The sequence below is a fragment of the Dryobates pubescens genome, chromosome 13, assembly GCF_014839835.1.
Source record: "Dryobates pubescens isolate bDryPub1 chromosome 13, bDryPub1.pri, whole genome shotgun sequence".
Lineage (NCBI taxonomy): Eukaryota > Metazoa > Chordata > Aves > Piciformes > Picidae > Dryobates > Dryobates pubescens.
The window spans coordinates 5762196-5785322 of record NC_071624.1 but is presented as its reverse complement, the minus strand read 5'-3'; the positions used below and the strand labels follow the sequence as shown (position 1 = coordinate 5785322).

Here is a 23127-nt window from a genome sequence, read left to right as displayed (position 1 = left end):
GAACACAAGGAAGAAGCTTACTTTCTTTCCCCGTACTCTGACATTATTACATTATGCTCTTTTGGGGTTTTGTTTGGTTGGGTTTTTTCATGATCATAGGTACTCCAGAATTTATCTTTCCAGCTAACCCCAAAGCCATTTTCATCTGCTACCAACAGATCACTCGGACCCAGAGCTTGTCCTTGTGAGGAGCATTCATTCTATATGGCCTTCCTGTCTTGGTCTTCAGCAAGAACACTGCTGATGGATAAAAAATTGCATTAACTCATTGGTCACATCCTGCACTAACCCACACCATTCTACCCTGCCTACTTCTCCCCATCCTCCACAGCTGGCAGGATATTTCAAATTTGGCTTTTAAGAACTTCCAGCTTGTTTCAGCTGGAGAATCATTGAGAACACTCTCAGCAGAACATGTGGTTGGTGCCAGAGAATGGCACTATTTGATGAGGGTCTGCTGGGCTAAAGAAACAGATGTGTAATAGCTTTTGAAGACACATAGTCTTCAAACTGCATGTGACCAACAGCTGACCTCTGGAAAAAGATTCCAAAGAGAAGGTCTAGATGACTAATCTGGGTGATTCTTTCACCCTACAGACATTCATTAAACAGAATGGACCCCTGATGGAATTCCAACAGTCAGTGGACTTACACAAGAGGCGAACGTGACCCAGTACCATTCTGCAGTTCCGTACCTCAAATCCTAGAGGCGCCTGTCCTTCTTGGCCTCCGATCATAGAAGGTAAAAACCCAAAAATTTTGTCCACCATTTCTTGGTCACTGAGAACATCATGATTTGTTTGTTTATTGTCAAGAGCGTTCTTCCTTTCTCTTGCTTCTGCCTCTCCTCTCTCCAGAGTAGCCAGATGTTCCTTTAAACATAGAAGCTGGTTAGGCATGACTGGAACATCATTCTGCTAGAATGAATGGGTGTGAGGATAAAACACTATTTCAGGGAAACCCCAGAACTCTTAACAGTGGAAAACCACACATTATTTAAAATTTAGAAATGTTTTGTGTCAGGAGGGGCTGTAACATCATCATGCATGCTTGGCTAAAGTGCCAGCTCCTACTGCACACAGAAATGTGCACGTCTTTCCCTTGTCCCACTTCTAAAGGCAGGTTTATAATTAGGTTTGTTTTTTATTAAAATACAGCAGCTCAGCTCTTTGAGCAAGTCTGAGGGTGTGACCCAGGATAGCTGTCTTCTCAGGCAACCAACATAGCATTCAGTGTTGCTCCACCAACCATACCTACCTTCTCTAATCTCATAGCTTCTTCCCTTGCTTTCACTGGTCCAAGGACTTGGATGAGACGTTTCTCTTCTTCCAAGCGGATATTCCTGGCTTCCAGCTTGAACTTGTTCTATGACAACAGGATCATTCTGTGATTGTTTCCACAACTGCTGAGATGGCTCCCTTCTGCCATTTACAATCTGTCCACACCAGGACTTTATCCCAACAGGGACTTAGTTTTAGATTTGGCATTCTAGGCAACAGGCCACAGGCAGCAATCTGCAAACTGGCTTTGTCCTGTTTGTTCAGCATTCATACAGAAGGGATATCATGGGAAGGCCTCCCATGTGCTATAGACTGCCAAGGCAGAAAGTATGGGATTTTCTCTGGCAGTGCATACCAAGACATGATGCATCAGGACTGAGTTTTGAAGGGATCCCTAAGTGACATTATCAGGCCTTACTGTAGAAACTGATCATCCCTTGCAGGAGTGACTGATACATGTGCACATCTTTTCTGCCTTCTGTCAAAAACATTTCAGCTCTGTCAGTGAAGTTTTGATCCATGATCATGAACACAAAAAGCAAGTATCAACAGACCAATCTGCTTAGAATGATGCTTTCTTCCTTGACAAATAAAATATCCCAAAAGAAATATTCACGTCCAGTGCTATGCTATGGCAACACTTGTCAGTAAATCCCTATCAGAACTTAACAGAAACAGCAAGTTCATGAGGTGTCTGTGAGCATACCTCCCTCTTCATCCTCTGGTAGATTTGGCGAGCAAGCATGCCCCTTGCATATGCCTGTATAATACACACAGCCTTCTTCTGCTCTGCTATCTTCTGACGCATTAGGTAGCCACGGCACATGGCTTGAAGCCTGATGATATGAGCCCGGGTTTCTTCATACTGCTTAGCTAGGTGCCGGCTCCGGTACAGGGCCTGCAGGCGCCCAAAACCCAGCATAGCCTGTGAGGAGGTGTGGAAAAAAGGATGAATCAGAACCATGAGACTGGGGTTAAGTTGGGATGAATAAAATAGAGAACAAAATTTAGTAACTAAATAAAGACATTGGAAGGGGTGAATGTGATACTGCCCTTTATGCTTTATTTTTTGCCAATAACAGGCTTTTAAAACAAAATATGCCTGTATGCCTTCCTGTGCAACCTGCCCTAGGTAATCCTGCTTTGGCAGGAGCATTGGACTCAATGATCACTGGAGGTTCCTTCCAACACCTAACATTCTGTGATTCTGTGACTATATTGATTTGTTTGGGGGACCTGATCTAAGGACTGGATCTAGGAGGTGATGATGAGAGCTTGAGATTATGACAAGGGAAGGAAGAGAAAGGAAATGAAGCCAAGTGAACAGAGAGATAAGTGTAAACAATCCCAAGGGAAGTGGCAGAAGGAGTAGGGGACAAAGTGCAGGACAACAGCCTGGCTCTTCAAACAGGAATTGCACCACTTATGCAGAATAGAAAATGTTTCTGGCTGAAACTCAGAGTTTCTCCTCCTGCCCCTTGTGAATGGGATGTATAGAACATATTAATAATATTCCCTACACAAAAACCAAAATAAGTAAATGCCCCCAATATAGTGTAGCTTTCCTCACCAACAAGCTGTAGAAAATCAGACAATATTTTTAATAATGTGAGACTGATATAATGATTTTTTCTGCTAATTTTTTACAGATTCTCAGTTTTCCTGTAACAGTTGTGGAAGACTTTTTGCTCTTGGCATGGTGGCAATGCAGAAATGCTAGCCTTGGACTCCTGAGTGGAAGAAATGTGACTCACTCATATTTCATGTCACTGGAGCCAGGCCTGCCAGAGGTTTGTTGGGTTACTGTTTCACCCAAAAGCTAAAAGGTGACAGGTTCAGCAAGCCCTGAGAGGTCCCAGAGCCCGCTGTGGGCATTATACCTTTCTCTACATCCTTCCATCTTGCCTCTCCTTCCTTCAGCTGTAAATATCTTCATTTCTAGTACTCCACTCAGCGTGGCAATGCATAGTATATAAACACATACACACAAATACATACAGACAGACATATATATACACACAGAGAAAATAGATATTTCTATATCCATGTCTTTCTTACCATTCTGAAATCCTTCCGGCAGCAGTAGCCTCGCCAGGCTGACTGGATGGCTACAGCAGACTTCCTCTGTTTCAGAAACTGCTTCCTAAGCAGACAGACAGGTAAGGTGATAAACAATAGGTTATTTCTGTTGATTCTTAGAATAATGGTAAAGAGCAAGATGGTAGGTTTTTTACATGTTGTGAGATGTCTACAGTCTGATCTCAGCCCTGTCTGCTGTCTAGGAACACTAGAGCCAGGAAAGCTGGCTCAGGTTTTAGTTCCCCAGGGAAAACTTAAAGCTCAGCAAGGGCTGTTCCTCCTGCTGATGAGTAGCCCAAGGAAAATATTATATTGCAACAGAAAGTTTCCTATGCCATGGTTTGGGTTGGGGGATTCAAGATTATTAAGTAGAAATCATGATGTAAGGTGTTTAACAAAGACAAGCATTTACCTGACATTGACTACATTTAATTTCTGAAGATATTTCAAACTAAACCAGACAAAACACAAGAACTGTGATCTACAGCAAAGCGGAGGGCTAGTTAGTTTCTGTCTGATACTTATCTCTGTCTTGTATCAAACACACATCTTCTAAATGAGGGAGTTCCTGTAGCTCTGAGAAGGCCACAGATTCCATGGGGATTTCCTATTTTCTAGATGCCTACTGTTTACTAGAAAGATTAAACACAAATCCTCCTCCCAGCCCTTCCTCTTCATACAAGCAGAATGTGCCACAGTAAAGATGCTGAGCCAGAACAAATCGTGCCAAATCTGCCCGGCTGGACTGTGCACTGTTACAAGATGAACACTGAATTTAGGGCCGGTGGAAGATATGGATTGATACATTTCATACTCAAAACACTGCATTAAACTGCACCACAAAGCTTGCTGAATCAAACCAAAGCAAATTCCTTCTGTAAGATCACTGACCTGTCCTTCAATCCTCTCATCACCTTCTGGATAAGGAGAACCTTATCTGTGAGTATATTTTGGCGTTGCAGCTCCAATACTGTATCGTGATGATCCTGTTAAAAGGAAGTGTGGATATACCATCTGAGCACACACCCTCACAGCTTCTGAAAACTGGACACATGGTCTGAAAGGCCCAAAACTGGCATGATGCAATGGAAGCTGTGATTAAAATGCATGTGTGGAACTGCAGTAGAAAGTGCACACCACCTGAAACACCTTGCCTGGCTATAGCCATAAACAAGCAGAGGATCTGCCTACAGTAAGACTGCTCTTACCTGGGGGTATGCTACAGGCAAGGAGGTCCCCTGCTATAGTGTTCTGGTGTCCAATTCTCTAGGCATGAGCAAAGACCAATTGCACTGTGCTGTTTAAGCTGCAACACTGGAGCACAGGAACAGGATCAGCCTCTCCTACACCAGGCTATGTCCATTAAATTACTTGGCCTTCAAGGACCAAGATCTAGCCTTAGATTGAAGAGAGAGTTTATAAGAGAACCCAGTCCTTCTGTGTCACCCACTCTTTCACAAACAAGTCAAGCTATATCATGAAGCTATACCATGTCTTTACAGGAGAAGAAACAACTGTTCTTTTTACTTACTTTAAGGAAAATCTTGGTCTTTCCAGCTTGCCAGCTTTTGTCCTTGCCCAGCACTGCTTCAGAGATGTGAATACAGCTCTGTCGAACATCATTCTTCAGCTGAGGTGCAGGAGCATTATCATGTTAGCACTTGGTTGTGAAACAGAACACTATGTAATGGTGTGTTTATCTGCATTTTGAAGGAGGATGAACTGAAGCAGATGAGGTCTTACAGACCTCTGGACTGAAAGTATAATGAATGAAGGTGGTTTGGCTCAAATGGTCAAGAAAAGAAAGAATATGACATCATGGCCAAATATTTCAGAGCTGAAGTGCAAGGAGGATGGCAGAGACCTTAGAAGTGTGTTATTACTGAAAAGAAACATCTGAGGGCAATGGGGATGCCACCCTGCTTGGGATATCTGTGTGGGGCAGATCAAGAATAGCTGCACCTAAAAGAACTAATACTGTTTCAACTAAGGTCCAAATGAGTATGTGAGTGTTAGCTATGATTACTGTGACAACAGTTCCTGTGATGACAGCTTTCTCAAATGTGCAGCAATAATCCAAGAATTTTCTACCACGGAAAAAAACAAAGCCTCATAAGGAAAAGTTAGATGAGCCTTAAAGCAAATTCTTGCTTACACACCTGTTCTCTAAGAGACCATGGCAGGAGAACTCTGTATCTCTCAAAGAAGTCTTCAAAGCTGTAGCGAATGGGGTAGCCAGCTTTCCTGATCTGAATGGTCTCCATCATCCCTGAGTATCGCAGCTGTTTGATACACAGCTCCCGGTCAAACAGCTGAAAGGGGAAGCAGACAGGGAGGGGGCTTAGCACTAAAGGCAGCTACACATACAGCATTCCTCAGAACATACCTGTTAACCTTCAACCTCAGAGTGCCCACAAAATGGTCGACCATGCTTTTTAAAACTACTTAGTTCTTTACTGCACTAAATCAGCTTGTTACAAGCATAAACAGGTCACCCCAAAGGGTCTTCAAATTTCTGGTTATCAGCAGTGGAAAACAGTCCATTAACTTCAGTCTGGCTTTAGCAGCCATTATCAGTTCTCTAACCAAAATTTCAGATGAATATCAATAAATTGTGCATATCCTTTTGCAGGTGTGAGTAACTGCAGTAGCAACTTAGGTCCTTTGGGTATAGCCATGCAAAGCCCAACATGTATGCTGCTGGTTTCTTGCAATGGAAATTAAGAACAGGCTCAGTAGTCCACATTCAGTACTTCAAAAATTATTAATTCACATGACCAACACTATACAAGGTTTTAGTGTAGAACTGGATCATGATCTTCTGAGTTCCACACAAGTGTCTTAATGACAAACTCACTCCTCTGGTGGTTTCAAATTAAGCCACATCACCCCTCTCTCAAACACCAACAGCTCTCCTATTCTCTCAGGCTATTTCATAGTATGACCATTGTTAGATCCTAGTGGGTTTTGTCTGTTCCTTGTTAAGGGCCTGAAACTCTCGTTTTGTTTTTATCTTTACAGGAAAAGCTTTGGCAGCCCCTCTCAGGAATACACCTCTGTGCTTTTTTTGCTATCTATGATCCTTTTAAGAAATGCTTTTGTAAATCAACAACACTACATCCTACCACTCTTTTTATTGCAGTGATAGCCTGCACTCCAGCTCTTCTTGGCTGAAGCACAGATACAAAATGCTACGCAGCAACCAGCAGCTTTTTCTCATTAAGAAGTTTACTGGAGGCAAGACCTGTTGTTAAAACATTACCAATGGTTTCTTGTAGTCATTTGGCTTGATACAGCGGATGAAATATGGCTGGCACTGCTCAAGGATTTTCATTAGTTTTTCCAGGGATTGCTTGAACTGTCCTCCCAGGGTGGAGAGCCGCTTGGTGGTATCCATGCCCTGGGAAGAGTAAGCACATGCTGACTTGTATAGCATTCACTGCCAGAGGGCAAATTCATAAATGTTTGTACTTTTGTACAATGTAACAGGGTCACACAACTGCCAGAAAAAGAAAAAAACAATGACTTGCCTACATGGGAGCTGAAGCAGCCATCTGCATCTTACTAATTCTGATTTGTTCTTGCAAAGAATCCCCACTGAGCTCTTCCACCTACTTGGGCATTAAGCTGTAGCAGTTAGGGGTGCCTGTGGTGGGAGCAATTCTCTGCTCACACCCCCCCACATAAGCCAGTCTGTTCCAACCAAGGCTGTGTTTCGTGTAGGACCTGGGTGTCACAGTATTATTCATGGGTGTGTGCCTGAAGACTTGGTGAGAAATAGCCACTCCCAAAGCAATTATCACCTCCAGGCCAGACATTTTTCTGCCATCTCATAAATTAAGAATGCTAAGGATCCAGAAAAGCTCATTCCTTTGTGATTAAGTGGACAGATTGTCTTGCTCTGATGAGCTAGTGCTAATCCTACACTATAGCACAGTACACAGCAAAAAGGCAAAGTTTAATTGGAGGATAAGGTCAGAGCTACTCCATGTATGACTGCATATGAAGTTCGTTATGTCTTGCCTCTCCTGGGTTGAATTGTGCTCCCAGCTGCAGTAGTGTGATCCCCAGATGGATTGCACTTGGCTGCAGTTAGCTCCTGACTTTCCCAGCTTCTCTGACAGCACAGTGTGACCTCTCTTCACACAGATCATCACAGCGGGCCTAAGGACATACTAAATTACGGTGACAACAGTGCAGATACCAGCTAACAAAAGGATTCCGCCGGCCTTTTACTTACAGGTATGGGGCTAATTACTGCAGCATAATACAGCAAGTTAGTTGGGGGGGGGGGGAGAGGGAGAGAAAGGGGGGCGGGTAGTATGTTGTGGAGTTTTTACTAAGTAAATAGTTTTTACTAAGTAAAAAGTCTAGTGGTTTCCCTCCATGGTCTTTACAGTACCTCATTCTGTTAGTTCTTATGTTTAAAGCGCCCTTTCAAGTTGCCACCTTCTGCTTTACCTACAGGGCAATGCTGCCCTCCAGTGCCCAAACACTCACACCTTTGGAAAACAGTTCCTGGGACTACTTTACAGCAGCTCTGAGGCAACCTAGGGCTAACAAGCATCTGTTTGAAGTAGCTATAATAACAATATATACATATTTAAGCTGCATAAGAATTAAAAGCAATTTTCACTACGAGATCTGAGAGAGCTTTCTGCTGTACTAGTAAATCAGTGGGATGGCTACACAAATCTGAAGTCCATGCCCTCAAGATCTTACACATAATGCTATTAAAGCTGAATTTGTTGTTGAGAGGGTGATGACTTTTCTCCCCTGGTGTATCAGGAGAGCACCTCTGAGACCTCAGAATAGCAAAGATTTTTCTAGCTTTTCCTTCACTATTCTTGTGTGTAGCATGCTGCTTAGCCTTCCCAATGGTGGCCCAACCTATTTGAAACAAATAGGAATATTTCAGCTCATTTCTGTGTGTTTTGAAGTAAGCAGTACACCACATTTGGTGTCTCCTTTCTTGAGACAGTGCCATACTTTCTAAATGTAAGGGAAGGGATTTTTTTTTTCTTCAATAAACCAATCTTCTTTATTAGAGACAAAAAACATTTGAGCAATGTAGATAGACCTGATACTTTATCTGAAGGTATTAATAAGATGTAAGAGGTGTTAAGCCAGTTCTCTGTTGTTGCTTGTACCACTTCTAACATTCTTCTCCCCCAAGATTTTTACCTGTCCATGGCTAGATGTTCTGGACAGCAGAAAGCCACAATGGGAAATAGGCTGAAGAAGAAAGGACAGGATCAGAAAACAATGCCATGAGAGGAGACAGATGAAAGGTAAGATAGCAAGCTGGCTGTTTATTCTGTACCCTGACAGAAAAACTCAAAGATCTAACCATTGAAAGCAAAAGTACTTTCATACAGTGATGATACTTGCATAGGTCAAATGCTTAGAAATCAAGGTATGTGAAAGTTGCAGCAAGGCAGAGAACTTGAGCTCTGCCCTGGGCTTTTTCCAGTCCACTGAGCTTTACACTAGGCACTGAGATTTTCACTAGGCACAGGACAAGGCTTTCTACACCACTAGGCACAGATGATTCTGTGATAATTAGCCACCTTGAACTTTGTCACAAAGCCTCTGGGCCACGAGGGAGAGCTGGGGAGTCTCATGCAGGGCAGTGAGACTTTATACAGGTGTCACTGGGAGCAGGAGCAGAGTATCTCTCAGTGACAGTGCAACTATTTGCTCCTTTTCACCAAGCTTGTCAGCACTCTGTAGGAATGAAAAGGCCAGGACCTACCTGGCAGCTGCCTAGTCAGACCCTTTGGTGTTACAGTTCCAGCAGACTGGCTGTGTGTGTATTATGGCAGCAGGTTAGTTGCTGGCTTCTGCACAAGTATGGGCTTTGCAGAGGGGTCTCTGGTTAGTGCCTTGAGCCTTTTGAACTAGTTTGTTTCTACTAATTTATACCTGTGCTGGTTATGTGGATGCAGTGTGGGTGCCCAGGCAGACACAGAGCAAATCAGTCCAGGACTCATGCTTTTGTGACAGCCTGCAGGCATGGCTACATAGGTGTCCAGGGATGCAGTCCTGGGAGACAGGGCTGGCATTACACATGTTCAGAGCATGAATAGCACACTGACTTTTCCAACAGACTCCTTTGCAGAAGTCAGTTGAATGAAAGGGATAAAGATTTGCAGAGACAGTGCGAAAGAAAGATTATGTCAGGAACAGACAGTGCCTTATGGAAGGGAGGAGAAATTAATTGCTTCTGCAACCCAGTGTCAGTAAGCTAACCTTGTAGGAATAGTCAGCTCCCAGATGCCGGATGGTTCCACGTCCCAGACTATGTGGTGTGGTTTCCACCTGGAAAATCTCTCTCAGGAATTTGTTTTTGGAGGAATGAACCACTTGCATTACGCTAGCACTCAGTGTGTCCCGATTTTTCTCCAGGAAATCTGTAGGGTGGAAACAAAGTCAGCTTATCACCTTTTGCTCTAGTGCCACTCTGTCTAGCCAAAATCCACTTCATTTACAGCAACTCGAAGATTACTTTAGAGTAATCCTTCTGATCTCCTGATCTGACTTCAACATAACCCTTGAGTGCCATACATCCAGGTCAGGTCATGCTTTTCTTTTCACCTTCTGTATCCAGCAGAGATAGGCTTACCTTTTGATTCATAAAAGACAACGCCAGCAAAGTGATTGATGCCAAACTTGGTGTCATGGACACTTTTAGGTGGAATGTAGACATTACTTTTGCCATGGAGAGAATTGATTTTGACTAGCATGGTGGCATCTGTGCCCTAGAAAAAAATACAGGCCAAAAAAGGGAAAAAAGACAGTTAAGCTGATTCCTGCCAGCACTGGCCTGTGCTCAGTAAACAAATCAAAGTGGTGCTCAGAGATAACAAAAGCTCAAATTTTGCTCCTTGCTTATGTAGGAGGAAGGTAGTGCCAGTAGTGTCTTTTCTTTTACACACACCCTTCTCTCAAGCATCAGGACAGAACATACCACCAGAGCACAAGGCCTGGTATTTTAGGAATAATGTGCAGCCCAGATCAACATCAGAGCAATACTCAAACAATAGGCAAATTAAAAGATTACCTAAACAAAACCTTCTAAAATGATCCAGACTCCTTTTCTGTCTGGAACAGCTGTGAGAGTTTCAACATCAAGTAACCAGGAAGAACACATTCCAGCAGAGAGTAAAGCATTTGTATTGTGAGGCAATTTAAAAGAAACATCTATGGGGAGAAGACATTGCCTCTCCTAATGTGTCTGAAAGCCACTTTTGCACTTCTCTCTGTGTAAAAAGCCCTGTGATCTCTGAGCAATGCCAGACATTAAAAGTGAAATCAGAAATTTACCTTTGGGAACTTGCTCTCTTCATCAATGAGGGAGATGATGTTCATAGGCTTGAGCGCGATGACTTCGAGAGTCTGGCGGTTGTCAGTGAAGTCAATGTTATTCCAGGCAATGTCCTCTGCAAGGTATTCCTCTTGCTCCAGCTTGAAGACATGGTTCACAAAGAACTGCTGAAGGTGCTCATTGGCAATGTTAATGCAGAGTTGCTCAAAGCTGGGGGAGGATAAGATGGGAACTCATGGTCATCATTGGCCAGTGCTGCACTGCTCTGTGGTGTTTTTTCATTCCCTGTACTCAATACATATCCAGATACATTACTGCTATATTCCATAATTTGCATGGTCACTACCATTGCATCTTGCCAGTCATGTCAATATAAGGCAATGTATCTTCTGCTATGATAAAGACAAGCAGAAATGAGCCAACTGATGATTGAGTGTTGCTGTGTAAACAAGGAAAGATCTTGCACTCTCGAGATAAAGGAGAACATATAACTGTGAAAATGGCTTGACTGTGTGAATGTGCACCATGTTTTGACTTGCAGTGGAACTACCACCCATGTGGATTGCAGCCTTCAGGAATAGCATAAAATAAAAGGAGAGAACGCAAACAATAGAAGATGGACTGAACAAATCCTACACCATGTTCCAAATATTTTCTTGCTGAAATCAGGCAAGATGCATGACTTGAAATGGATTGGAAAAGACTGCCGAATGTGGGCTGATGGGTTATGAAGTGCTGATGATATGACACCATACAACTGAGAGAATTCCTGCCCCTGAAGGGCAAACAGCTTTGGGACTGAAAGCACCACTAGAAGAGGTAGTAGTGACAATGGTATAGTAACCACATATTTTGCTGACCTGTCCTTAAGAGTAGAGAAATTAAGCAGCCTCAAAAAAGGAATAGTAGAACACCAAGCAAAATGTAAACATGAGCTGAAATGGGAAACACAACATGGCCTCCTTTGTACTTTATGCAAAATGTATCCCAAGAAACTGTAAAAATCCTGTGGAACAAGTCTGGAACAGAGACATGGGGGCATACTACATCCTCCCATAGTAACTGCCTGCTCATAGCAGCTTTGTAGCCATCTCCTCTGAGAAAATTCCTGAGGTTTTGGAATAGACATGTGCAATGGCTTCACAAAGGGGAGGACGGCAGAGGAGAAATATAAGCAAGACTGAAGAAAAATTAAATATCTGCTTTGGGAAAATTCAGTGGTGAAAATGTCACTGCTTGTCTGAGAATCAAGATGGTAATGAAAGAGCATGTGTCTGTCTATTTTTTCATTTTTTGCCTTTACACCAGCTGCTTCTCAGCTTCCCAGTGGAAACGAATCTAGAGCCCTCCTACCTGTTGTTGCTGAAGTTTTCAAACCCAAAAATATCCAGCAGCCCAATGGACTGCCGCCTGTCCTTAGGCTTCTGAGAAGTTGGGTTGAAAATTGCTGAGTTGATCTTGTTCACTATCCACAGGAAAATCCGCCCATATATACCCTGAGAAAAAAATGAAGAGTAATTGGAGCCCACAGTTACAGCCTTTGGATTTAGCTTACAGCTTGCTATTGTGCTACTACAGTGTTACCAAATTGTGCCTGAAAACTATGAGGGACTGGAGCCCTATGAGTGAAAGCTTGCCACGTAAGGCTCCTCAGCCATAAAGACAGCTCTGGAAACATCCCTGGTCTTTAAACAGGGAAGATATAAGCACCAGTACCTTCACAAAGGCATCTCTTCCATCTGCAGCTTGAACTATGTTCAGAGGCCTGGACACACTTTCACCTCGGACAATGATGGAGAGGTTTGTTAGGCTGTGCTGGAGTTCACTGGAGTCCACCTGGAGGAACAGTAATGGCAACCTGGTCATTTCAGTGGATAAAGGAGATCCAGCACAGTCTGTTTCAGGAAGTTGGCCATGACAAACTGCCTGTCCAGCATTATTCACTGGCAGCTTGAGATCTCCCAGCTTAGAAAGATGAATCCAACAGCATCACTTGAGCGTCAGCAGGAGGGACAGGACATGTCCGAGGGTCAGTGTGCTTAGGGAGCAAGGGCGAAGGAGCAAAGTAGTAGGAGACGATGAAAGTCCATTACCTCAAGCAGTTTGGTTGCAATTGAAAAGTGTGGTGAGTCCATCACATCAGAGCAGTCCAAGTTGTCATACACAGCCGCTACAATGAGGAAACAGTCTCAGGGTGAATAATTTCTGCTGCAGTGGGGGCTGCGCTGTTATTGCAGCCATGTTTCTGTAATGCTGTAGCTCTGGCAATGTGGCAAGGCAGTAAGTCCTCTTCTGAAAATCCCAGGTTTTACTAAGGAAGGTACTGATTTCACAAGGGATCCTGGGATGTATGGGGGCCTCACAACTCTGACACATCAGGCTAAAAATAGCAGCAAAACTGACAAGGTTATTACTTTTACACAGCAGATATTTGGGATCTGGGGAAGCAGTATCTGACTTCAGAAAGTGTTTCTGAAAATGTTTTTTTTCTGTGTATCTGACTTGTGGGAAATTGAGACAATGAAGGGGAATGAGGGAAATCCCTCATTTTAGTAGCCCCCATTACTCAAAGAATCCATTTGGCATCAGTATATTGGGTCCTCTGTATCACAGAGGTCACAGAGTGTTTTCTAAACTGTAAGAGCTTCTGGTATACCACTGATGGGTGTCTCCTACCCTGTTTATGTCATACCAGAAGTGCACTTATGCAGGTGAGTGTTCACCAAACCTAGCCTCTTTATCATCTGCTATTTATCACCAGACTTGGTAGAGTTAGATAATGGTTGGACTCAATGATCTTAAAGGTCTCTTCCAACCCAAATGATTCTGTGATTCTGTCATCTCCACAGCAAACATCACTCAACTGCTTTTGTGTCTAATCAGCAGATGTAATGTAAAGTGGCATTGTATTATCTGTTGCTTCACTTTGTGTAATAAAGGCCTATTTATAACCATGGAAACCTGGCAGCATGACAAAGTAATAATAATAAGATGCTTTTCAAAGCACTAGGCAGTGGAGTCACAAATTAGAATTTCATGGTGCTTATCTGCCTGCTCTTCCAACCCTGTTCACTTGTTTATACAGGGCAGAGCAGCACAGGCTAATTCAGACAGATGGAAGCAGGCAGCACCTTTAGGCCTTTACCATGAAGTCTGAAGAAAGGGCGTGCACAGACAGTGCTGAGTTTACCTTCAAACTCTATGTTCCCCAGGTGCAGGATTGCAGCCAGCAGCTTGCTGATGTCCCAGTGCTCAGAATCTGAGAACATGAGGATCTTCATAGCAGAGCGGATGTGGGCATAATCCATTGCATCATTCCGGCCATCACAGGAGATGCAGTTGCCCTGCAAGACACCACACCCTCAAAGAAGGAAAATCCTCCTGGTACCTATACAAGGAAGAAAGGACCTACAGGCTGATAAAGCTTTGTATGTAATGTGGATACCCTGAGCCACTTGTAACAAAATAAGGTAAAAACCTAGTATTTAGACATTCTATATGCCCCTTCCAGTTTCTTCCCTCGTCTTTAATCTCAAGAATAACCCAGTAGCAGAGGGCTAAATAATGCACTTCTCCAGGGCTTGACTAAATACTGGGGAAGATGAAATAAAAAGATGAGGGGAAAGCTCCCCTGGAGCACAGAAGATCTGGAAACTTTGACAAGGTCACCTACACTTACAAGGCTGTGCCAGTTTCTTTGGTATCCTTTCTCTGCCTTGTCAATGGACAGTTAAGAGCTCTAATCCTAAGTCAAAGCAGGTAGGATTGAATCAGTACTAGAAGGCAAATCTCAAAATAAGAATATTACATTCTAGTGGAAGGCAGATGGAAGCATACTAGGCAGCATGAGAAGAACCTTCAGCAAAGCCTGCATAGGATGTTGCTCCTGATAGAAACTATTTTTGGTACTAACAGAGGTGGAAACATGCCTTTTTTTTTCTCCCTACTAGTACCAACAGTATAGTGTGGTGATTGCAAAAGTGAAATATTCCTAGATATTTCAGTTCACAGCATGTAAACATGCCAGCTTGTGCCAACAACTGACCTGAACAAAACCACAAATATGATCTCTTTTAATCTAATTCTCCTTCTCTGTCTTATACTGCCCTTCTGCTGACCCAGGGAAATTCAGACCTGTTTACAAAATGGCCAGTGTGTGAACTTAAATACTTTTGCTTTTGAGACTCCAGAAACAGCTTTAGAGGCTTGATTCAATTTCCTCTGAAACTATATACACAGCTCCCATTTACTTCAGCAGATAGAGGGTGTAGTCCCCTTTTTTCCACAACTGTAGAACAACCCAAATCAAACCAGCTGATGTATTTAATATGATGCATCTGCACAGGCTGAAGAGCAGAATTTCCATGATGGCTTTCATGCCCTAAGTTGGATTCAAAATCTCACCTATGAACATCCCACTCCTGCCACTATGGCAACATAAACCCAGACAGCAGTCCCACATTGCTTGCTGCATTATGTATGTGAGGTCTGTTAGATATAAGGACTAGGATTTTCAGCACTGTTTCTACCTATTCCTTATACCTTGAGGTACACATACCTCATTAGTGTTCTCCCTGGCATGAGATGCCTTGCCTTTATCTGAAATCTGAGTGTTCATGAAAGTGGGGGATATTTCCCACCTGGTTTAAGTTGTCCTTTATGTTTCTTAAGCCTGACTTTGATAGAAAGCTTTGAACTGCCACAAGCTGCCCCCCGCTGGTAGGCATTATGCTAGGTCTCTGAAGCTAAGGCTCACAGCACTTTTGGTGTTACTGCATTATATTGGTAACTACCCATCTGCAGCTCCTATTGATTGTAATTGCTCTCTGGGAGCAGAGGGGTAAGGGAGAATAAAGTAGAGACTATTACCATAGTGAGATAAGTGTACTCTGAAGCAGTGCCCAGATTCAGCATCTTTTTCTGCTCTGTGTTCATTCCCATTAGCATGCAATAGAAAATATGATAGTTTCTTTCCTCTGGAGCCTAAAAGAAACAGGGCAATGGACAGCCTTGTCAGCATAAGCTTGTAAGACTTGAGCAGGCAGAACGTGCAGCTGCTGGCACCCTCACCTGCCGGCAGACACGGGACTTCTCCAGAAGAAACTGTTCTATCCGGGCTCCTTCGATCACCCCGCTGTGGTTGAAGTGGATATCGATGTACTTCCCAAAGCGGCTTGAGTTGTCATTTCGAATTGTCTTGGCATTGCCAAAAGCTGATGGGCAAGGGACAGAGAGAGTATCTGGGTTATTGCAGTTAATGAACATCAAGTCTAGTTTTTAATGGCCTTCTTTTTTGCTACTAGTATTTCACACGTCGTGTTCCAAATGCCAGTGCTGAGAAGCACAGAAGAATGTCTGATCCCAGGCTGCCTCCTAAAGAGAGAGGCAGGCATAATGTGTATCCAGGTAATAGGGTCCTAGATGACATTCAAATGATCCAAACATGGCCTATATCTGGCCAGTCAAGAGACCTCTGGAAGGACTTACTGGGAACACATCTGATCCCTCCACTGAGAAAAGATGGGTATCTACAGGCAGCTCCCCTGTAGATACATCCATGCTTGGCCAGTCAGTTTGCCACTATCTAGAGCAAATGCTAAACCAGGGGTCCTTGGGAATGACTCTTGTGCTCCAGGTAGTTCTTGGTTACATAGTATAGTGGCATCTCCTCCTACAGCATGGGAGGTGCTGTGGACTTCATGGGGACAAGAAAAGTATAGAAAACTACAGTGTTGCAGCTATGCAAATGCAGTGGTTCAAAGATCTATTTTGTGGTACAAAATTCCTGAGATAAAGGTGGTAAATCAGGCCTGTTTGCTGAATAACCCACCTTCCAGAATGGGGTTGGCCTCTAGGATTTGCTGCTCTATCCAGGAATGCTGGCCACTGACAGCTGCCAAAAATTGTAGTATTAGCTTGGTGCTTTCAGTTTTCCCAGCTCCAGATTCTCCACTGCAGCAAGAAAAAAGATCATTACAGGTTTCATTTCTTCTTTTTCAGCTAGAGCACCAAAATGGCAGACCAAGTTTAAAAAAAAATCCCCCTGGTATTTCCCTGTGAATGGCAAATCAGGCTGTCTTTCAGGGACAGCTGAAGAATTTTAGTCTTTTATCATCTCATTTGCTAAAATTTGTGGTTTAGACTTAGGATGAGGACTAAATTCTTCCACTGATTTAAGCCAAGCAAATCCATGGAAGACATTCTGTAGAAGTGCTTTTCCTCTTTTAATGTATTACCAGATTTTCAATGCTAGTCTGAGCACATGAGATGAGTTGCTTCAGCTATAATCAGATATTATTGCAATGAGACTGTCTGGTTCTTCTCATTGATGGTTAACAGACATTGAATACACGTTATGTGTATAGCTTCCTTCCATCTTCAGGTTAGCAGAGATTGTTTCTCTTTAGGAAACCTCTAATGATACATAAGTATCATGTCCCCAAGGTAAAAGATAGCATTTCACAGCTTCATATTTTGTTTGCATATGTAGTGATCATGTGCAAAATATATCCCCGTAAAGATTCTGGGAGAAAACAATGGACTTCAGAAATCCCTTGCTTATGTTTTACCCTTTGCAGCCCTAACTGAAAAGGAAGTAGCATGTCCTTCCTGTTGTTTCTAGTCTTTACTATGCCCCTCTGAGTCTACAAAGGTGTCCTAGAAACATGGCAGACTTGGTTGCTGCTACTCAGCCTCTCTGAGTCCCAGTCACCTGATCACACAGCACTGGTCTCTCTTATTCCTCTTCATATTGAAGTAACAGTTGTCTGCAATGGCGAAGACATGAGGTGGTAGCTCTCCAATCCTCCTGTTACAGTACAGTCTGATCTGATCAATTGTGTAGAGGGGCAGCAGCTGGTATGGATTCACTGCTACCAAGATTGATCCTGTGTAAGTCTGCAAAACAGTTATGTTATCTCTAGCAGCAAACCTGCAAACAAGAATACAACCAAAGCCACTTGTGTAAATCTAAATCAAGGCAGGAGGGAAGCCTGGGAGATCCATAGCAGCATAGGTAAGGCTGAGGGCCTGGTTCCTCACTGTAAGTTGACATTAAATCATATCCCAGCGTATGGAGTTTTTTTTTCAAAAGGAAGAATGCTAGCTATAATCCCCTTGCAAAGTTGCAGCTCAGTTCACTAGCTGAAGCTAAAGCATGAGAAACTCCAAACTGACCTGGCATTTTTGTGTGTTACCTCAAGCTTTTCCATAGTGTTTTCTTAAGCAGCTTTTGTGTTTCTAGCACAGATGCAGCTGAACTTTGCTAATGGGTAGTTATGGCTGTATTATTCATACAGTCATTTAGAAACATCTGTTAGCAACCACACCATCAAATGAAGGAAACTGCTGACAGCTGCAGATATGCAAGGCAACAATATTACTCAAGAACTTCTACATAATGCAGCTGTAGACTGCCAGAGTCTGATATAGCAGATCTTAGTAGTTACAACTGCAGCATCTATAAAATCCGTGCTTGTTTACACTAAACATCCCCATGTTTGTGTGGCAAGAGGCAGCTCCTCTCCTGAACTGTACAAAACACAGGAGGCAAAGCATAGAGAAACTTTAATATTATTATCATGTTGCAGACTGGAACTAAGAAATTAAATATGCCAAATTGCTGAGTCATAGATAAAATCTGTAATGGACAAGAAGTGAAACCAGGTACCCTAAATATCCAGACGTATTCTTTATCTATTTTATTACATCAACTAAACATTGACTTAGATGAGGACACTCCAAATCATGTCACTGTGTATTAGTTAGACTGATCCTGTGTCACAGCTGCAGGTAATAGCAGCACTAAGCTGTAACATGGACTGGATTTAGCTACCTGTCAGCCAATGATGGAAATGATCACTCCATGAGAAAGTAAGCAGGGTCATTGCCTCTGTGTGTTTCCATGAATTTAGGGAATGCTGAGAGCTCTCTGCTTCACAGCTGAAGTACTTGAATGAAAGAAGAGGAAAAACTTTGGCACCTTCAGTCAGTAAAGGATGCAGAGGTCCCTATGTGTGAAAGGCTTGCAGGCTGCTCATGTCACTCTGCTAAATGTGTAGTAGAGGTCCTTCCTGCAAGTACTATGCCTGGAGGCCTTGGCACTCACATAGATTTTGTGCTCCTGGTGGCGGATGAGGAGGTTGTGCACCATGCCTGCTTCATTGAGATCCCCGAGGCGGATCATGTCTTCCACCCCTCGGACCGAGGAGGGGTGCATCAGGCGCACCATGTGCATGTTCCGAGCTGTGATCCAGTGCTCCTGAAACAGACAAGGCATCAGCTTTAATGTGTTATGCTGCTGCATAGAGACAAACAAAGGAGAGGCATGTCAGACCAGAGCAAGGTTCAGCATCATCCATGCTCAAACCAGCATTAACTGGTTTGCTGCTCCCCAGGACCAGATCATTTAAAACAGTGGATGAAGCTGGGTTCTGGACATCATCAAATTTAGGATTCTTCAGGGAGCAGCTTGGTCAGGTCATCACAATCACAGCTTTGTGGGGTGAAACTCCAACTGGCTTTAACGGAATCATGATTTCACCTAAGGCTCCACAAAATTTAGAGACTGTAGCCTGTCCATGTATTTTTTTTTTAACTGCATAGATATAACCTTTAGCTCAGGAAGCTCTAAATCTTCATAGTGTTGGGACCCAGGCATACTAGCGTGTCGCACTATACGTGCCTTAGTTTCATATTCTTTCTTTCAGCATATCCTAGCAGACATTATCAAAATCAGACCATTGGCTCGATGAAGCCATGGTCTGACCCAACAGGGCCATACTTTTGTACTTTATACTTCTAAATTTTATGTTCATCATTTACAGAAAGTTGTAACATAGCCCACCTTGCCTTCATCATCCACCAGCAAGATCCGTCCTGAGTCAGAGTCCTTCACAACTGCCCCAATAGGGACATTAAATTCACTGTATGGTTGAGTGTCCAGCCACACATGATCACCCTGGGGAGAAGAAAAGCTATGATCCAGTACAGTGACATACTTGATGCCATGTAGCTCATAGGCATATATCTCTTGCTCTCAATTGTTTAGTGATTTGATTTCTTTAGCAGTGTTAAACTGGTTATGTCCTTACTGCTCACAGGCAGTACAATCGAACAGTTACAGCATCAGAACCTCTGAGTTCCAGTCCCAGCTACTCAGCTGACCTGGAACATGACTTTGGACAAGTCATCAAACCCAGGTGTCTCACAAGACAAAATGAGGCAACACCCTTCGCAAGAAACAGTGATTATTCAGCTCCACTACCTCCCAGAGATTGGCAGGTGGCACAGTAAATGCTGGTAAAGTGCCTTGTCAGCCTCACATTACCTATGGTATTCTTTCAGAAGAGAGGCTTGAAAACAGACATTACCAGGAAAGAGAAACCCAAACAGGTGTACAGACTAGGTGCCTGAAAATATAGAGGGCTCTGCTACAAGAGCTGAAATCACATAGAAATGTGAGTGCATCCATGATGTCTCTTTGAAAAATACCCCAAACCAAAACAACAATAAAATCATTCTTTACTCAGTCCTGCTCCTCTCTTCACATTTGCAGAAGAGTGGCAACATCCTGCCTCTCTGCAGAGCAAGCAGGCAAAAAAGTGCTCTGGTGTCACTGGAGGAAGGTGTGAGCTATAGCTGTCCTTTCCTAGGAATAAGCAGCATCTTGGTGTCACTTAGGTGTGAGCTATAGATGTCCTTTCCTAGGAATAAGCAGCATGTTGGTGTCACTTAGGTGTGAGCTATAGCTGTCCTTTCCTGGGAATAAGCAGCATCTTGGTGTCACTTGCATCGCTGTCCTGCTTATACTTCTGAACTCCTGAACTCAAGTCCCTCAGGGATACCTTCTCTTGCCCCAAGCACTAATACAGAAAGCATACTGAGTGAAAACTGAACAAAACTGTAGGTCAGATCTTCAGTGGGTAGTTCATACTTAGGCCTGCTGAGGAACCAGCTTTCTAGCCAAATGACTTGTCACATACAGCTTTTGTTACACACTGTAGCATTTACTGTCAAGGTCTCAAAAATTTTACTCAACAAGTAGATTTTTTCCTCTAACAATACCTTATGGGCCTATCTCTAAAACCAAGCAGCTGTAGTGTAAAGCATTTATAAACACTGCACAAGGCTTTGAAAGATGTAACAAACTAATAGCTCTCATTTTCATTGACTTAAACTCCTGAGGTGATTTGGTTAGTTTCAGTGCCACACCTTGTGACAGAGGTCACCAGCTCAGCATGAGCACAGTCAAGCTAGGCAAGCCACCTCTGCATCTCTACTTTAGATTGATAATATTTTATACCTTGCTGATACTGGGTTATTGCTACTTTTTTTCAGATATACCTGATGTTAAGGTAATTTTCTCCTCTTTGAGCCTCAGGATAGTCAGTAAATCACAGTAGCAGAGCACTTACCTTTCTGAAAACCACCATTGCTTCAGCTCACTGTATGTAACCTGCAGTGCCAGGCTTGTTCAGAATAGACTGTGGGGTGGAGATGTTTCCTTGTAAATATAAGAGCAAAATGCCTTACAATAATTATGTTTACAGATTTCATTAAAGCAAAAGAGATCATAATAAGCTATACCCAATGCAGAAACAATTAAACCAAAAGTAAAGATCTGCAGCACTTGGGTGGTGGTCTGCTCTGAGCTCTACCACATAACCCTGGAGATGTTCTCAACCCTGAAGAAGTCACTGTGCATGTTTTCATACTGAAGAGTTCCCTCATTCAAATGTTAGGCAAATTTATTGGCTGAACTTCCAAGTCTGGCCAAAGATGGGTGACGGTCAGCCACAGTGACTGACAACTGACAGACACTATTTCACCTGTGCCAGAAACCAGAATTCTGCTCAAGAGGGCAGAAATGTCTACCCAGAACAAAGAAGGAATGGTACATGCAGACATGAAGCACAGCCATACCATCTCACATCAAAGCTGTAGCTAGTTCTGGATCAAGGCTGTGATAACTGCTGAGAAGGAATACATAATCTTGAGATGCTCAGTTTCAACACTTAAAATGGTTATTCCCAGGTAAGTCACAAATGGACAACCCCCCACCTGCTCAAATGGCTGCTTTCTGACAATGCCTGGCTCTCTCTCTTGCTTGTCTATTCAAAATGGTGCAGCACCATAAACCAAACTGCACCCCACAGAATGGGAGATTACCTCTCTGGAAGATATCTTCAGTCTGGATTCTGCAGGTTAGCTCCCTCTTTTTCATAAGCATTGGAGTAAGAAGGAAAAGGAAGGTGAAACTGGCACTGGTGCCATTACGGGATCCCTCACCAAGTGCCAGTTCTCTGCTGCACAAAGGAGGAAATGACTACAGCACAGTTATTTATTACAGGACTTTGCTCCCAATTCAGCATATGGCATTTCCAAGTCAGGTGTTCCAGTAAGCAGGAAGGCTGATTCTTGCCTGGGTGAACCTTAAACTTCAATCTCTCCACTGTCCCTGAATCCTTCCAGATTTGCCTGGGAGAAGAGACCAACTCCCACCAGTCTACAACCTCCTTTCTGGTAGCTGTAGAGAGCAATAAGGTCTCCCCTAAGCCTCCTCTTCTTCAGGCTAAACAAACTCAAAGCCAAGTAAGCTTGTGATGTGTAACTGAAATCGATACACTTACACACATAAAGAGACAAGGCTTCCTGGGTTTGTTACCACTCATTTATCTCCCAACACTCTGCTCCTGTGTTCCAGAGTGTGTATTAGCCCCCTATCTGCCCATCTGGCTCTTTCCAAATTAGGACATGGTCAAGAGCTTCACTCTTCCTGGTTGCTCCATGTGTTCTTTCAGTCCTTGAATATCCTGTTAAATTCCAGCACTAGAAACAAAAGCATAGTATACCTGTAGAAAGGCAGATACAGGGACAGATACAAAGGATCCAGGAGTCAGGCATGTTTCAGCCCTAATGATGAGTCCAAACAGTGAGGACAAGACTTCCTTGTACCTTAACCTCACCATATAGCCTTCTTCCAGGGTGCTGTACACAACAGATGGTTTCCCTCACTATGCACCAGTCTGTATGCCCTTTGTAAGCCAGAAAGTTATGATGTGCAATAATTGTGATCATGTGCTAGTGTACCTAATATTTTAATATATATTTTCTTGTTTCCTATGTTCAATTGAGCTACACCATAGGATGGGAAAGACAACAAAAAGCCTTCATGTCAAATTCTTGGGGCTCCTGCTGTAGTTCCCTATCCAAATCAAAGGTAAACACTCAAGTATAGTAGAAATAGTTGGGAGTAATGTATGTTTACTCACATCACCTATTTGTGCTTCAATATTGGCTTCCCTAACTGAGGGGTTTGTTGAACTTTTATAGCAGAAACGATGATACAGGTGCAGAAATAGGGCATGAAGACTTTTAGAATCACAGAATGGTTTGGGTTGGAAGAGACCTTAAAGATCATCTAGTTCCAACCCCCTGCCA

General features: G+C 43.1%; 1 protein-coding gene across 1 annotated transcript in view; it reads right to left on the bottom strand.

Moving 5' to 3' along the window:
• MYO7B (myosin VIIB) overlaps positions 1-22384 on the bottom strand; it is a 47533-nt gene extending 25149 nt beyond the window's left edge. Inside the window, exons 1-24 of the mRNA XM_054166605.1 lie at positions 21856-22384; positions 21102-21142; positions 19532-19645; positions 18794-18946; positions 17399-17583; positions 16517-16638; positions 15757-15899; positions 15556-15669; positions 13877-14030; positions 12780-12856; positions 12403-12522; positions 12040-12182; positions 10686-10896; positions 9985-10120; positions 9612-9772; positions 8544-8594; positions 6622-6759; positions 5519-5671; positions 4891-4989; positions 4251-4345; positions 3339-3423; positions 1987-2205; positions 1258-1365; positions 696-872 (exon numbers count right to left, since the gene is read on the bottom strand). Coding sequence (XP_054022580.1) covers positions 696-872; positions 1258-1365; positions 1987-2205; positions 3339-3423; positions 4251-4345; positions 4891-4989; positions 5519-5671; positions 6622-6759; positions 8544-8594; positions 9612-9772; positions 9985-10120; positions 10686-10896; positions 12040-12182; positions 12403-12522; positions 12780-12856; positions 13877-14030; positions 15556-15669; positions 15757-15899; positions 16517-16638; positions 17399-17583; positions 18794-18946; positions 19532-19645; positions 21102-21119 — 2976 coding nt within the window. The 5' untranslated portion in view covers positions 21120-21142; positions 21856-22384. The remainder of the gene's footprint in view (positions 1-695; positions 873-1257; positions 1366-1986; positions 2206-3338; positions 3424-4250; positions 4346-4890; positions 4990-5518; positions 5672-6621; positions 6760-8543; positions 8595-9611; positions 9773-9984; positions 10121-10685; positions 10897-12039; positions 12183-12402; positions 12523-12779; positions 12857-13876; positions 14031-15555; positions 15670-15756; positions 15900-16516; positions 16639-17398; positions 17584-18793; positions 18947-19531; positions 19646-21101; positions 21143-21855) is intronic.
• Between the last annotated feature and the right edge of the window lie 743 nt (positions 22385-23127).